The sequence below is a fragment of the Nannobrachium achirus genome, assembly GCF_963921795.1.
Source record: "Nannobrachium achirus genome assembly, chromosome: 22".
Lineage (NCBI taxonomy): Eukaryota > Metazoa > Chordata > Actinopteri > Myctophiformes > Myctophidae > Nannobrachium > Nannobrachium achirus.
Window position 1 is genome coordinate 10240741 of NC_137829.1, and position 17455 is coordinate 10258195.

General features: G+C 42.0%; 2 protein-coding genes across 2 annotated transcripts in view; both read right to left on the minus strand.

Annotated features, from left to right (window-relative positions):
• Positions 1–1444: 1444 nt before the first annotated feature.
• LOC308307729 (inosine-uridine preferring nucleoside hydrolase) lies at positions 1445–5701 on the minus strand (the record flags this gene model as incomplete). The annotated part of the gene is made up of 6 exons (XM_080753005.1): positions 5641–5701; positions 4720–4907; positions 3609–3788; positions 3149–3260; positions 2721–2857; positions 1445–1792 (listed from the first exon to the last, which is right to left on the minus strand). The coding sequence occupies exons 2-6, from the start codon at positions 4897–4899 to the stop codon at positions 1445–1447; spliced, it is 957 nt and encodes a 318-aa protein (XP_080609131.1). The 5' UTR covers positions 4900–4907; positions 5641–5701.
• Positions 5702–8894: 3193 nt separating this feature from the next.
• The window catches only part of inpp4aa (inositol polyphosphate-4-phosphatase type I Aa), a gene marked incomplete at both ends in the record, with an annotated part of 15599 nt that continues 7038 nt past the window's right edge, over positions 8895–17455 (minus strand). The window contains 13 exons of the mRNA XM_080753538.1: positions 8895–9027; positions 9219–9373; positions 9469–9581; positions 9701–9798; positions 10396–10663; positions 11266–11389; positions 11953–12125; positions 12221–12250; positions 13169–13319; positions 13458–13742; positions 15636–15819; positions 16529–16658; positions 16753–16857. Coding sequence (XP_080609664.1) covers positions 8895–9027; positions 9219–9373; positions 9469–9581; positions 9701–9798; positions 10396–10663; positions 11266–11389; positions 11953–12125; positions 12221–12250; positions 13169–13319; positions 13458–13742; positions 15636–15819; positions 16529–16658; positions 16753–16857 — 1949 coding nt within the window. The remainder of the gene's footprint in view (positions 9028–9218; positions 9374–9468; positions 9582–9700; positions 9799–10395; positions 10664–11265; positions 11390–11952; positions 12126–12220; positions 12251–13168; positions 13320–13457; positions 13743–15635; positions 15820–16528; positions 16659–16752; positions 16858–17455) is intronic.

Below are 17455 nucleotides of genomic sequence, written 5' to 3' on the forward strand. Positions count from 1 at the left end.
AGCTGGATATCTGCCATATAGGGGAATCCCATTTGGTGAATGATTGTCTTCAAGAGAATCACAAAGGTTTTATTTGTCAAAGGTACAAGTAGTGAAATGTTGGTGGGACATGTTCCTGAGAGACTGTTAAGAATAATCATACAATATAACAAGATAATACAAAAAACATGTTTTATGCTGTTATGTACTATGTACCGTATGTTACATCTGATATACGGTTACACAGTTATACAGCTATACAGTAGTACTTCTAGGGTCATACAACTGAGGTATTTTTATACAAAGGTTATTAACTCACCCACTGCTATTTTTAAGACCCTTCTAATGGTCCACACCGCCAGGATTTTGCCTACCTTTAACGTGGGCGCGCGCGCGAATCCATTGCGCGATGGTTCACCGATTGCATTCACAATACGATCCAGGCACGGTAAGCAACAAAACACAACAGCCTGCCATTTCCCAAAGCGAAACCTATCGAGTCCAGCGTGGCCGTTGTATAACATTATACCGGATGGGATTTTGGCAGACAGGATACAGCCGTCGTTGTCCCGCCCCCCCATTTCCGTTTTGGAAGATCTGGATCCGGTTTTTGTGAATAGGGCCCTTCCATAGAGCGCTATGGACGGCGAATCGGCGATCATACTTTTTTGTTTTATAGTTATTAAAGCTAATTGATAACTCGTCATAAGCAGAGTGGACCCATAAATATAGCTCGTCAAACTCGTCCTATGCAGTGGGTGAGTTAATCTTCTTTGTGCTTTAATGAGTCAATTATAATATAACAAACTTGAAAAAGAAAAAAATACGTTTTTATATTCAAAGTGCTTAAGTTAGTTCTGACAGTAGCCTACCTGTCATGAACATAAGCCTAGTTTGGGCCACCTGCGGCCCCCACCTTCACTTAATGCGGCCCGGAGGTTAATATCGGAATAATGATTTATTATTGATTTGAGCTGTTACAATGCAAACATGACCCGCTTTAATTACTTCAGTCTATATTAATGTAGCTTAATGACTAGTACTAGTAATTTTTATGTCCATTGTCCAATGTATTTGTATTTAAGTTCATAAAGTTAAGAACATATAAATGCATTTGAAATCAAATAAAAAATGTCAGGATTCAAATAGAAAAATAGCAGATCTACAAGCTCAAAATGTGTCGCAATGTGACGCGTTTTGAGCTTATAGATTTGCTATGTTTGGCTGTACAGTATATGCAATGTGGCCCTCTGGAGTGAGTGTGAAAATATAGTGGCCCACTCCATCATCAAAGTTGCCCACCCCTGGCCTAGTTAGTACAGTACCATTCCATATGGATAATGGTCCCAATTGTCAGCATGAATTACAGCTCTTTAACTCTGCAAGCTAGACCAAAGACATGTTATGATGTTTACCCAGATATTCTGTCAAAATATATGATCGGTCATGGAACAATGCCCAGCTATTATTTCAAAGCGTCCATCATCATCTTCATGAACTTTTCCAAATCCACTTTCTTCATGATGTGGGCTTTGTGAGTCTTCTTCAGTAAGTCCTGAGTATCAACTATCATCATGCCTCGAGTGTGTGTCCCCGTCAGTTCCACACTGACTGGATAATGGTCACTCTCTATGATGAATGAGTCATCAACAGCAGCGGCCATTGCATACGAGTCACATGAAACAAAGCCTGTCCCGAAGACAAACTCCTTCTTGGAGCGCTCACTGAAGGAAGCCTCGATGCTATGTTGGAAGACTCGTGCCATGAAGCGGGCCTTTTTTGTGTCCTGGGCCAGCCAGGCGTCACAGAATTCCTGCGGTTAACAAGCGGAAACATCAACCAAGTGTACACTGGGCGATATGGACAAAATCTAATATCACAATATGTTTGACTGAATTATCGGTGCTTTCACAAAATATTTACACAGTGAGATGTTTGATAAATAATCACCAGTAAATGACTTTAACTAATTGAGCAAAGGTAATACAACAGTCAAGTACAGTATTTTCTGGACTATAAGGCGCACCTGACTATAAGGCGCACTGTCAATGAATGGTCTATTTTCAAACTGTTTTCATATATAAGGCGCACCTGACTATAAGGCGCACATAATAGACGCTACCGTTGCGTTATGCAACAAACAGATGGAGCTGTGCTAAAGGGAATATCAATGTCAATGAATGATCCATATATAAGGCGCACTGGACTATAAGGCGCACTGTAGTTTTTTTAGAAAATTAAAGGCTTTTAAGTGCGCCTTATAGTCCGGAAAATACGGTAAGTTCAAATTCTATTACAGCAATGCAGCCTTTAAAAACAGGAAACGAAGATATCTAGTCTCATATCACAATATAATTTGAATTGCGTGGGATCAATAACATTTTTGGTTTCTGATCCGGTAGGGAGGGGAAATAACTTTGTTATGTTGTAGTCATCAGGCAGCCGGAACCACTTCAAAATGATTCCCCTAATTCTTTATTTTATTTTTTTAATAATAATCGTTCTTTTTTTTCTACACAGCTCGATTTATAAAGAATACCAGGCTTTCCTCCGCGGTGGAAAATCTGGTGATGCAAGGCTATCATTTGAATATATTTCCCATCTCATGTAGCAACCATAACCCTGCATGCATGTAACATTGCTCATAGCCTATGTTATCTTCATCATTGGTGCTGAATGACAGTAATCCATGCATGAGTCGAGTGACAGGTTTAATCATAATCTTTTTTTTTTTCACTCACCCAGGACAGTTTGCTGTAACAGGTGAACTCCCAGCAGGCCAGGTAGGTGGGACACTGGTAGTCATTCAGTACAATGTATGCAGCTTCTGGATCAGCAGCAAAATTGAACTCGCCACACGGAGTGCAGTTTCCTCGTGCTGGTAACGTGGTATAACATGAACACAAGGTCACTGATTGTAAAACAAACTCCATTATATTTTATTGTAGTTGTAAAATATATGAAGCCCAATATCCCATTTGAGTTTTTTCTTATTTTAGTAATTAATGACATAACTACATAAATTGTGCCTATACATTTAATTACATTTATAGACTTTGTGGAATGACACATATAAAATTCCAATCAAATTAGGCCCTTTTAAATGTATTCAGTGGCAGAAATGGGCATCTAAAACAAAGTAATGGTGGAACTTAGTAGTTTTCCTTACATTCAGTGTTGCCTCCCATGATGTATAGGCCTTTGAGTTTGCTAGGTAGGGATGGATCCATCCTAACAGCCAGAGCCAGGTTGGTGAGTGGTGCTGTCGCAACCAAAGCCACCTGAGAAAGATACGTAGATAGATAGATACCTTTATTATCCCAAGGGGGAAATTCAGTAACTACGTACTGCAGTTGTGACTGTATGCTCAACACTCTCCACCTAAACAACACATTGCAGTGATGTTTTTTGGGCGGCAAATCTCTTATTTCTGCCGTCTAACCCACCCACCCCCCCCCCCCCCCCCCCATCTGTTGTGAGTGGAGCTGCGCATATATGCTTCATGCAGTGCAACAATAGTACTTGTTCTTGTGGCACAGAAAGGCGAACATTGTTTAGTGCGTTGCTTGTACAACAGCGCTGTTTGCCTAAACAAGTTTCCCCACAGGCCAGGGAAAATAAAATCTCACCTCTCCAGGGTTTTCATCAACAATCCTGATCATGGCAGAAACTGCACTCTCCTTCTGTACCAAGTCCAGGCCAGGAGCGTTAGGGTCTGGGGCGTCCCCCAGTCCATCCATCCCATGGAAGTGACCTGCACTAATGCCCTTCCCGAGGACGGGCTTGGCGGCACCTTTGAATACTGGAATCTTGCACAATGGAAACAAAGAATAGTACACAAGGTTCAAAGAAAGCACCACAAACACTGCATTATTTGTATCCATTCCAGCAAAATAGAACCTCACAGCTCACTGTGGTAGGATTTGCCTCTCGAGCCAGTTGTCTCTCACTGTTGGCTCACACAATTTTCAAATGCTTCCGCCTAATGGTATGTACTGTATGTATAATTAAGAAGCACAGAAAAATGCTAAGAAAATAAAGCGGATGTCCCACCTACCCCCAATTTTGATTTGGCCTTCACATTCTCATAAATAAGTCCTACTGTAAATCAAATTAGTCTAAGCCTAGCTGGCTTGCTGGTTAGCAGAAATAGAAATTCTAAAATATATTTAACATTTTAATTTCATGAATGGAAATGACAGACAGCCAGCTACCTGTTGCAGGTACAGTTACAGACTGTAGCATTCTTAGATTGTGGAAGAGTTGTCTGGCTTGATAGACTATGGTGGACAGGACATCATGCAACAATAACGTAGCAGTTGGTTCACTCTGCTGAACAAGCATGTAGTGGTCAGTGTTTTCCCATTACTATAGTAACATCAGTCATCTAGATCTCATGCAATCCCTGCCAGCGCCAAAAATTGGGTTTTCAGTTGGCTGAGGTTACACTGGTTTTCCAAAACAACCTCCCCTCATGTGGCCCTACAGAACAACAACAGTATTGTTGTTCAGCTCTCTAAATAGCACCCCATACACATCATATGACGACAGGTTTAAATCCATCACACACTCCAATCAATCAATGCAAATTAGTATTGTCTCCATTTAATCAAATGCCTCTGGTCACAGAGCGCAAGCAACCCCAGTTTGTAAAATGCTCTGGGATGTCCGTAAAACCATTATCGGTGTGACAAAGCCTGTGAGGCCGTGACTAAAAACAAACAACAAAACACTCCATACCTCTAACTTATCACAGGCTTGCAGGACACGCAGGACATTCTTACAGACATTTTCCACGGAGGTGTTTCCATGGACGCAGGTGATGCCCAGCAGCTCCACGTTGGGTGCAGCCAGGGCTAGCATGATGCCCTGAGCGTCGTCCACCCCACAGTCAACATCCACCAACAGCTTCTTACTCATAGTGGTCCCTGAGGAACAGGGGTGTCACAAGGGGGGGGGAGTGGGACTGAGTTACTAGGGCCCAAGGTGGAGGGGCCTTAATTATATTATACTTTAGCTATTGAGAAATCACTGAGTGCCGCGCTGCGAGCTTGTAGATCTGCTATTTATGAAAAGTCGTGAAAATGTGTGCAAATCTTTGAATATTATAATATGTATTTTTTAAGCGGACATTTGTAACTCAAATTTTGCTCCTGGGGGGGTCCCTGGAACAACGTATTTTGAGATGGGGGTCCATGGCCAAATACATATCATTTTGGGGGTCCTTCACAAGGTTTGAGCACCACTGACATAGAAACATAGGTTTTTCAAAAAACCTTAGAAGGATTTGAAATATTCACACATTTTCACGATTTTTCAAAAATAGCAGATATACAAGCAAACAGCGCGGCACTGAGTTAAAGCACAAAATCAAACATTTATCCAGCAGCTAATCCAAAAAAGTTCAAGTGGGCCACAGTGCCACTAACCAAGTCAATAAATCTGTTTGGTTAACTTTTATGTTAGGCAATGAGTAAGCCAAGCAAATGTATAACTATACACATTCTGTAAACCATACAGCATATAAATGTTACAGAATGCTTTAAACGGCATCGTTTCATTATGTCAAGTAATTATTGACAATATATTTAAGTAAACTATGCGCTGTCTGGTACCAGTCTGAAACAAAGGCACTATTTTTCATTTAAAAACAAATCTTACCTTTAACTGAGTATTGTGAAAGGGGTGAATTGTGCCGTGTAGAGGCTGGTGCTCCTTGTCTTGTGAGAGACCGGGACAAATAGTTATCACATGTGAACCTGAACCTTTATGCAAGGGGCAAAGGGGAAATGTGGGGGAGGAGTTGAAGAAGAGATACATGAGTGAAGATCACAGCTACCTGCAGGAAACATTCTCATGGAAGAATCATTAGTGTGTAGCCTGCTTGTTTGTTTATTATTATGATTATTTTGTATTGTATTTAACAATCTAGCTGCAGTTGCAACTTGAAAAAAACTTTTTTGCAGTTATTTTGTCTGTAACTAGATTATAATAACAACAATATAAGGCATTATTATTATTGGTATTATTATAGGCTACCAAATGAAAAATATGGGAACACTCCACAACAGACAGACATCTTGTTCATGCATTATAAGTGTTTATAACGCATTATATAGCCTACAGTAGACATGATATACCAAAAGGAAAAACTAATCTAGCCCACATTATATCTCTCGACACAACACAAGTTGTGTTGTGTCGAGAGATATAATGTTGTGTTACACAACACAGAACACCCCTGATGTAGTTCATTCATTAGACAACGTTTTTGTGAAGGACATGCAGTTTTCAATATATTTTGGGGGATTTATGATTAAAAAATAAACCTCTACTTGCTACTTATTTGCCTGGTAATAATGAATGGTAATTCATGTGTTTCAAATTCTCACTCACCTTGCCGCCTTATTGCTGCAACAAAAGACAGCACCAGCTCGTCTGATTGCCACCGCCATACAAACTATATTATAGGCTAACAATAACACATTGCTTCCGCATGTCGCCATATTCTTAAAGGGACAGTTCACATTTTCGAGCGGTGTTTCTCAAACACTGGGTCGGGACCCATTTGTGGGTCACAGACAGACGCATTTTTATGGGTCTCTTAATGTCTTGTTCCTACAATTTGCTTTTAATTATTATTATTTCAAAACATTTTCAAATAACATTCCACCAAAAAGCTAAGATTTTCATGAATAGTAATTAATAAATAAAATAAAAATCTTAAAAATTCTGTAAATTAGAAAACAAGTGTTTAAGAAATAGTGAAAATAGCTGATCTACAAGCTGTTGTGAGCACATTTCCATTATATGAGATACATAAAGTGTGGACAGTGTCTGTGTAAAGCTGTAAGGCTTTCTAGGATCTCCTTTTAGTTGACCTTGTACCAGTAATTTGTGCTGTCATGAAACTACTTGTTTCTATTGCAAACTGCTAATAAATTCTTCAATCAATCAATGAATTGTAGATCTGCTGTTTTCACTAGTTTGGTTCCCGGGCAAACATCTAATTTCTCTTTTGGGTCTCGAGCTAAAAGGGATGGGAACCACTGCTGTAAATGACACCTCAGCAAATGAATAATTATTTTCGAGTTGAAAAGCCTTTTATTTGTTTTATTTTTCAGTTGCATGATGTGGCCTTGTGGGTGCACTCCACTCCCCAGGGTCCCTTGCTGCCCTTTTTTAAACTGCAAACATAATCTGTTTAGAAAAGTTCATACAGTACATATACATGATATTAACACTACCATATGACAGCATTTGGCAACATATTCCGTATATCAATCAGCATAAATAATTTAAGCGACATCATTTTCAAAATAAAATCCACTGTCTCTGTAGGTATTGTACAATAAACATACTTTGGCCTATTGTTTGGTCCTTCGTGGTACAACAATTATTTCACTTTAAATACAAACGTCTGTGCAGTGCTCATGTAGGGTACTTTCAAGTGCAACAGTATCAGTTGTATCAACATGCAAGTTGCATTCATTTACTGTCCAATTTTGATCAAACACTTCCACAATATGAGTCAGTTGCACCCATTTCAACATTTTGTCTACTTAGTCTGTATCTCAGAGGAGGGCTGTGGACAGTTCATAAACCCTCCTACCAGGGAGATAAATCATCAATGGAGAATCGAAGAGAAACGGCATGCTTTCTATTCCTGGAAAGTTAGCATGCTATAGTAGAAGCCATCGTTTTTGCATAAAAAGATAAATAAAAATAAAATAAATCTTGTTCGTTTGAAATGACCAAAGCCGATGATGTCACAGGTAGACAGGTTTCTGAACAGTTCACGGCCCTCCTCTGAGACTCAGACAGAGTAGATGAAAATGGTACCATATCATAATGAGCATTAGTGGACCAGTTATTATGAAACATTGTGAAAGTGGTCCTTTAATTTGAAGGACTGAATTACTATACATTTTCAGATAACCTTCCTTGCACACACAAGTCTTAAATATTAGTGGATGTGTTAAATTACATAATGATGTGATGAATGATCACGTCGAACTCCCTGAAGGAAAACGCATCTCTGTGAACCTTTGTTCTCTAATACTTAGCTGCAATGCTGTGCAATATGAAACATCCATATTTGACCCCTGAAATCACATAAAATGTTGTCTGATTTGTGGTTATTTTTAGTTTCTTTTTCTTTTTTGTCTGTGCTTATTGGAAAGAGAGAGAGAGATACGGCATGGGCTAATAGTGTAGGAATGTAGAACCAATGAATGTAGAAATGTAGAACCAAATAAAAGTAAAACGAGAGACAGTGGGGAAAATAGATGATGAACTAAAACTTGCAAAACAAGCCCAAATACATGCTCTGAGTAAGATATTTGTCCCTTGATGACAGAGATGAGGTCCACAGAAATGCTGTATCGAGCGAAGGCATTTCATTTGACGCAGTCAAACACCTGCTGCATAGCCTACAGTAGATTTACAGTAGTTTTCAAATAAAGGCAGCTGCTCTTATCAATACATTTATGAAACCACTGGACAGTGACTATAGACATGTTATAGTTTGTCATGTCATTAATTATCCTTATAAGAGGACCAGACATGTGACATCATATCCTAGGTGTGTCGTGTGTGTGAGTGGTTGGACGCTTGCAGTTGCTACTAGCTACTGACACGATAAAGTACAGTGTTATTTTGTATTGATTTTCCCTGTGTAGTGGTTATCATAACATACTAAGAAAACACGGTGTTGCTGCTAGTAAGAGGGAGACTGCTATAAAATGTTCTACTTAAGCAATGGCACTTCAACATTAAACTTATAAACAGTGGCTATACAGTAAGCATTATTAAACAAAGGGCTGTTCCAGTTTGTGTTATTGTTGTTCATGTGGTGTCATCCTCATTATCTTCCTTGACTTTGCTTCTTCATGGGACAGACAGAAGAGTCCCAGTTAGGTCTCTACTTTCCCGTATGTCCCCTCTGGAGGGCGGTAGTGCTTAGGAAAGGCTTTCAATTGCAGAGAATTAAAGGCGTATTTTCGGCATCCCACATTCTTCATGGTGTTCTCCCTCCTGCAACCTTCGCTGTAGGGTAGGAGGGGGCAAATAATGTGGATGAATTAATTACAGTACTTTGACATAGCAGCTTTAACATTCCCATTGGCTTTGTCACAGTAACAACACTGTCCTGTCTAACTGTGAGCGAGTTTTACATGATATAGCTGACCTGCGCATGCAGGTCTAACTGTGAGCGAGTTTTACATGATATAGCTGACCTGCGCATGCAGTCCAGGGCTTGCAAGAAGACCTGCGGGGCCAGGGAATGTTCAGCCTGAAGGATTTGGCATTGCTCCAGAGTCAGAGACATGGCCGTGCGGTCTTTTGCACTCTTGCAGCTGGTGAAACGCACCCCGTTCAGACGACGGCATGCCTAGGATGTGGGGAAAAGAAGAGCAGAGGATAAATAAGTAAAATTGCCAATGAATGAATGAAAAGCACAGGAGATGCATGAACAAGAGTGTCTACCTCTGCTGCCTGCCAAAGAATCTCCACATTCTTGCTCTTCTTGGCGTTGACATTCTGGCTCAGTAGCTTAAGCAGCTCAGGCACACTGGTCGTGCTCCGGGAGCGAGGAAGGCCTGGGGAGAGGAGGCAAATGGAAGATCAAATGAAAGTCACTTATAAGCAGGGGCAGATATGGAGTTTTTTATTATTTGGTGACCATGGCCATATGAGAGCATGTTAAGAGATTACTCACTATCCTCTGATAGGACCTCTTTAAACTGGTCATAGTATGAGGATAGTCGAGCCATGCTTTCCATATTGATCACTTCTTGCAGTGATGTGTCTCCAAACCTGGGGACACATAGAAACATATATAACCGGAAAACAATTCACATACATTACAGCTTATTACAGCACATAACTTAAGTAAAGAAAGAAAGAAATGTCATCATCGTCCCAATGCATCAGAAGGGACAGGCTGCTTTGAATCTAATAAAAAGGCTTGGAGAAATGCCCATGAAACAGTGAAGCACGATGGATGAATTTGACATTCATATAAATCACGATCTGATGGGGCTTCAGTTGCCATAGCAATTTCTCCTTGAATGAGATTACTTCACCAGAACCTTACACTAGACTAGACTCTTTCTCACCATTTGCTTCTATCCATAGCCCTTTAACTAGGGTTGGGAAAAAAAACGAAAATATCTAACTCCTGGAAAAAGGTATCTTGCCAAAAATAGCAGACCTACAACCTCACATTACGATGCCTATTTTTGAAATTAAATATTTGGGATAATGGTCGACCTGGTTCGCATGGTCCACATTTGAACCTGTACATAATGTCCTGAAACATTTGTCTGGTTTCTGTGCCACATCAAATTTCACATGACTTCTCAATGCTCCCTCCCCATCCTGTGTATACAGAATGTAATGTTGGTCACTCACTTCTCGGCCAGGGTCTGCTGTTCATTGATGCCCACATTAAACAGTATAGGCTGCACGCGCAGCAGCATCCCATTCTGGATCTCCCGTGGCAACGTGTCAAACAGCGCACCGGGCATTGGAACCCTTACGTTGAAGCCGTCCCGGTTTCCCGTGATGACTGGCAGCATGTCTGGGCCAAAGACCGAGGTGGCCTGCGTCACTTTAAAGGTGACGTTCCTCAGGTCCAGCACTCCCACACACATATCCTCCAACATGGCCAGTTCCTCCCCTTTAGAGAGATAGGTTAACAAACAGCTGAGCTGCCACTACTGCCAACACTTAGCCAACATACTGTAAACGCACACATTCACATTCCTTGTGGTGAAAATCCATTTAGGCCTAAAATTATTTAATTCTTTAACTATTGAAAAATAGCAGATATATAAGCTCACAGCGCAGCACCGAGTGCTGCGCTGCGAGCTTGTAGATCTGCTATTTTTGAAAAGTCGTGAAAATTTGTGCAAATCTTTGAATATATGTATTTTTAAAGCAAACATTTGTAACTCAAATATTTGCTTCTGGGTGTCCCTGGAACAAAATATTTTCTAGATGGGGGTCCGTATGTAAAAATGTAATTTTGGGGTTCCACTGACATGAAAAAGTTTGAAAACCACTGATTTAGAAGACAACTATTAATAGAGTCGGGTCAAAAATATTCAAAGACTTGCACAAATGTTCACGATTTTTCAAAAATAGCAGATATACAAGCTCACAGCACGGCACCGACGTTAAAGCATAAAATAATGGTTAAAGTGGTTCAAATCTCAAGTGACTCAGATTTGCGTTCAGGCCTAAATGGATTAAAAATATATAGTATATGAAATGTTTTACCATAGGTGCTGAGCAGGCTCTCGTACTGCACCAGGAGGCCGATGGTGTAGAGCTGCCTGAGGAAGCCGTTGTCACTGAGAGAGTTCCTCAGTTTGATGACAAAGCCACAGATCAGAGCCGTCAGCTGAAATCACCAAGTCTCATTACTACCCAAGGAATAAAACGCCTGTACCTGTATGGTTGTACGCTGTGTGTATGCATGATGGCATACTTTAGCTACTGCACTAGGGAACAGGGGTCATCGCCATGCTGGCTTGTGCTGGACATTTTTGTCAGAGATATATAAAATGAGAGGACAATAATATTATCGGAAACACATAGAGCTAGCCCTGAATGATCATAACAGGTTTGTAACTCTGAAAGTGTTCAAAAGGAACTGTTCCATTCACAGAGTTATGGGGGTCCTTGCAAATAAAACGCTTGATAACCACTAGTACTAATGGACTCATAAGTAAATCAGTGTCATACATATTCTGGAGAAAACATGGAGACTTGACATTCAGTAATTGGGTATTTGGCTATGATCAAAATGAGAACATTATAATGGTAGTGTGTAAAAAATAAAATAAAAAATTAGCCACGGACAAGGCCAAGTCTTTGCCAATAGACACATTTGTCCATGTACGGACATATCGATGACCCCTGCTAGGGAAGCGTTTGTGTATTCAACACTAAAGGCTGACTGACCGTCTGGCAGAAGACCACGTCGCGGCGGTACTGCAGAGTGATCCTCATGGCGATGGTGGGAGCGCTGTCCTGCATCAGCAGGAACACCATGGCCTTCTTGGCTTTGTCACTCATCAGAGACGCACAGTCTGTCAGTGTGGTGAGCAGAGGGTACAGCGCCTCGCTCCATTCACCTGGAAAAGTGATCTCAGGGTTAAAAACAAAGCTCTTTTTAGCGCAAGAAAGATTTTTATGTAGAAATATAGGTAGCTTATAATATCTCTCTTACCCGGTGAAGTCTTTTCTACCTCTAGGCTACCTAGAGTTGAAAGAAAGTAAAGAATATACGTGTGTATATAATATGGATAGATAGATCCATCTCTCCTTTTACACTACCAACCACTCACACGCTACACTACTGTAGCCTAGCTGAGCTAGACATCCCAGCCATGTTAAAACAAGGTAGGGATACTGCAGTTAGTTAGCTAGATGCATTAGTATCTAGGCTGGCCCCAGGCTAACACTACTGCAGTTTAGATGATCATTTGAGTTATTACCAATTGTGGAGGCTAGTTCCCCCTCCCTGCTGAACAGGGGCCCCTGACCAACCAATAGGAGCTGCTAGTGCAGCGACAAGGGCTTCCCAGTTCCCACCCGTGAACCTTTCCAACTATGTTCTTGGGAGTGTCTCCCTGATGTCCTGTTTAGAGATCAAATTGAAATTGAGAATGAGAATGAACCCACAGGGGCACACACTGGCCTACTGGTCCAGGTGCATACCACTTAGGCATTGCCACATAGGCATGGATGCCTGGCGCCGGTTCGATTCCCGATCCGGATGACCTTTGCCGCGTGTCACTCCCGATCTCTCCCCCCATTTCCTGTCAGTCTACTGTCCTATCCAATAAAAGCCCAAAAACAAATCTTAAAGAAAAAAGAATGAACCTACAATTCTCTTCTACAGGGTGAGGTAGACATGCAGGACTCTGATGAAACGATGGTGATGATGATGGTAATGATGATGATGATGGTGGTGGTGATGCTGATAGGAAACCCTTCTCTTTATGTTCAGGATGTATCCAGAAAGCTTCCTGGTTTCTATGGATACCTCATGAGATTAACGTAGATATTTATGAACCAATTATGACAAGATTGTACTTAATCGTGTGTAGCGTATGCGTACACGCCTGTGTGTGTGTGTGTGTGTGTGTGCGCGTGTGTGAGTGTGCATGCGTACCTTTCTTGGTAGCACTACTTGGCTCTTCATTAGCAAGTGCAAAGACATCGTCAGAGCTGCTGTCACTCTGGAGTGTGTCCTTTTGGAGCAATCGGTCCACCTTCTGAATCACACACTCCAGACTCTTGTCAACGTTCATCCAAACCTTCTCCTACACACACATAACACACACAATCAGATGAGAAAGCAGATATCTAACATCGCATAGACCAGGGGTCTTCAGCGTTTTCAGGCCAAGGACCCCTTAGTTGAGAGAGAGATGAACATAAACAGTGCTTAGTCTGCTTACCCATTCTTCTTCGTGCCACTCAGTATGCAAGGAGGTGCGCTTGCTTCTCCTCCCCTCGCCTCCCTCCGGGTGCGTTCCGTGGCGAGACGGCGAGACGGCAGGGCGAGACGGCGAGGTTGGGTGGCGGGAAGGGGAGCGGGAGGGAGAGCGAGAGGAGGGCGAGAGGGAGGTAGAGGAGGGCGACGGGGTGCTCTGCAGACCAATGAGCTCTGGCCGAGCGGCAGACAGGGCCAGGATGGCTGAGGACAGGAGCTTGGAATCACACACCGTCACCAGCTGACGGGTCTAAAGTGCAGGGAAGCAGGGACGTGCAGAGAATGTTAGAAAGGCAGGGGCTGAAATTTCTGAAAGGGCCTTTTGGTGGAAATATCGAAAATAGCAGACCTCCAAACTCACGTCGGCTATTTTCGGTGCTTGATACCACACTGAACTAAGCATTATCAAGTCAATACTGGAGATGTGGTGTAACGGCATGGATTTCTACACAGGTAGCCGAGATAGGGCAATTCTTTCAACATAAGATGCTGCATTAAAGTTCAGGACAGTTTAGACAAGGCAATTTCTCTTCAATGCTGCCTTTAGGTATGGCATGGAAAGAGGGCATTTGCGTTTCTTTCACCATAGTGGAAACTGCATTCATGGTCTGGAGAGGGCACTTTTTACAGAAGGATAAAAGGGCAGGGGCTCAAGCCCCCTTACATGTCTATGTGTGCACATACCTGCAGGGAAGGGGGCCAGACAGAGACAGGAGTTTGTGGTGTGGATGATTTAATCATTTGGGAATGTATGGATGGTAAATGGACAATAACAATGGCAATATTGACAATAACAATAAAGTTATAGGAATTAGTTTGAACAAGAGGGAGAACGTATAGAATTTAATTATAGGGACATTGGAATTTGCCTGACTGCGAGCGCCAGACATCTCACACTACGTTTCACTTCGGGATGAGAGTCTGAGATTACGGACGGAGATTCTACTTCGGCGTGGGCGGGCTAAAGCCTATTGACGTCACACACACACACACACATACACACACACACACACGCGACGGCGACGTGGCGTGACATTGCAAAAATACGTTATTTCTCATAACATATTATATGTCTGCATGTTTACGTTAGTGCAAAATGGTATTAAAACGTGGTGAAACGGCACTATTGCATCGTTTATTAAAATAATACGAGTCGAGTCTGACTCCGCCATGACAGTTTTCACGGACCAATCAGAGTCCACTAGACTCTCACGTGGGCAGAGGACACCAATCAGAGTCCACGAGCGTGTCTCACGTGAGCTCAAGAGCTCTGTTTGGAGGGGGCTGGGACCGGAGCAGCCAAACCATGTGCCCCAAGCATACAACCCTGATTGGCCCATTCAATGCGCCCACTCTTCAGGCGGCTCGAAATAAAATAAAATATGTGCAGCTTCAGTCCACACTACAAACCACCCACCAACAGGGGGTGGTGATGTGCAGATTGAAGTATCAGGCTACATTGGAATGCCTTGAAGTTCATTGTATACTGTAATGGTGATCTAAACTGATGCACTTGGTTCTGGGTAGCGACTTCAACTGTGGGTAAATGTAGTAATTGCTTGCAAACGGTAGCATTAATACACTCGAGGTTATGATATAACATATATCAGTTATGGCTTTTCTCAACACTAAGCGGTATATGTATCACGCACACGCACACACGTCGCACACGCACGCGCACACGCACGCACGCACTAACGCACGCACGCACGCACACACACACACACACACACACACACACACGCACACACACACACACACACACACACACACACACACACACACACACACACACACACACACACACACACACACACACACACACACAGATTTAATCATGATATGCCATAGCCTCTCGTCTACTATTATGTCATTGGTCCATTTGTTTTATTGTTTTGACTATTTGGAAATAAGCTAGTAACAAAATCTAATACGAAGCATCTTTTCGCTAACTTTAGAATAATGAATGGTCCCTGATACAAAAAGAAAAAATAATACATTCAATAAATGACTTTTCCCTAGTAGAAGAGGCAGAGGAGAAGATACTATTTTTCAGATATAAAGGACATACACCACAATAGTAGAAATAAATAAATAGTATGGCGTACTGAAATTGGCTCCTTTGCGCCCTGTGTTCTAGTACCTTCTCTTTGAGGATGGCCAGGGTTCTCTCCAGAGCGTTGGCTGAGCGCTCCTTGGCTGCACGTGACAGACGTTCAACGTAGTAACACACCTGGGTCTTCAGAGTGTTAATTTGACCAATCAGCTCCTTTGCTCTCACAACGTCCTGAGGCAGGTACGCCGGTGCCTTAGAGCTGGAGCCAGAACTGTGGAGAACACAGCATAGCATGTATGAGCAGAGCATCTAAGATAGAGGTGATCAGGTGGGGAAAGTCAGCAGGACTGGTACTCTGTACCGGTGAGTACTTGTCCAATTAAATCTGCAACAACAGTGTTGTTCTTGAAATTAAGTACATCAACAGGCACCATAATGTTTAGATAATGTTTAATAGCTTGTCTCCTGCACATGTAGAAACTAGCATTATACAATGCAGAATGCAGAACCCAACTGCACAACAGCTGCTAAGACACAAGGTCATTAATGCCTGTAATTTGTGATCCACGATTAATTAATCACTGGTAGAAACTAGAAAGTGTGCCTCATTGTTTTTAAAAGGTATCCGCTACTGCTCATCTACATTAAAGTGCAGTGCCGCAACATGGAGTCAACAGTGTTTTCCAAAACTCTCCACTTTAGAAGCCAGGTCAAAAACATCTGATTAATGTGGATGATCGGTGCAAAGGGTAGTTTTTCAAACAAATATTCTAGTGTACATGTAGACGAAGTAAAACAACCACATGGTACACAGCACTGACACAAAACACGTACACGACCTCATGCATCGCAGAGCATTGCATATAATCTCACCTTTCCTCCTCATAAGCTCTGATCAAGTAAGGGTGAGACAAACAGATGAAGAACAAGTTTGTTATCTAATTATGACGCTGAATATCCTCCATCAAACACAAAGGCACTTGGTGTTATACAGTACGTACTGCTTCTTGGCCTCTTCCAGCTTGTGGATCAATTTCCGGAGGCCGCAGCTTTTAAAGCCTTGATGGTGCGCTGCGGGGGCACCGATGGTCACTACGTCATACGTCCAATCTGAGAGAGAGAATATTTCATAGGTTAAAAACGCTAACTCAAGCTTTTTTCTGTGTCCATGAGCACAGGCAGAGATGGGCTGTAGATCACCTACCATAGCCGGACTCCCCCTGTACTCTCATTCTCTGGACGTGTAAGTTAGTGGGGATGAATTCCAACTTTTTCTCTGCTTTCAAGGCACTAGATTTAAACGAGGGACCTGATAGGAAACATTAAGAAAGACAGTACGTTTTCATACAGTACATGCAGAGACAGACAAGATGATGTTCAAATGGTGTTTTGTGGATGTTATTATCAGGGGCGTCACAAGGGGGGGAAAGTGGGACTGAGTAACTAGGGCCCAAGGTGGAGGGGCCTTCATTATTTTATACTTTAGCTATTGAAAAATAGCAGATCTACAAGCTCACAGCGCGGCACCGAGTGCCACACTGCGAGCTTGTAGATCTGCTATTTTTGAAAATGTGTGCAAATCTTTGAATATATGTATTTTTTTCAACGAACATTTGTAACTCAAATGTTGCTTCTGGGGAGTCCCTGGAACTAAATATTTTGAGATGGGGGTCCGTGGCCAAATACATATCATTTTGGGGGTCCTTCATGTGAAAACGTTTGAGCACCACTGACATAGAAACATAGGTTTTTCAAAAAACCTTAGAAGGATTTGAAATATTCAAAGACTTGCACAAATTTTCACGACAAATTTTCACACAAGCTGTGAGCTTGTACATCTTCTATTTTTCAATAGTTAAAGTACCCAGGGCCCAGAATTTGGTACGACACCCCTGGTTATGATACTG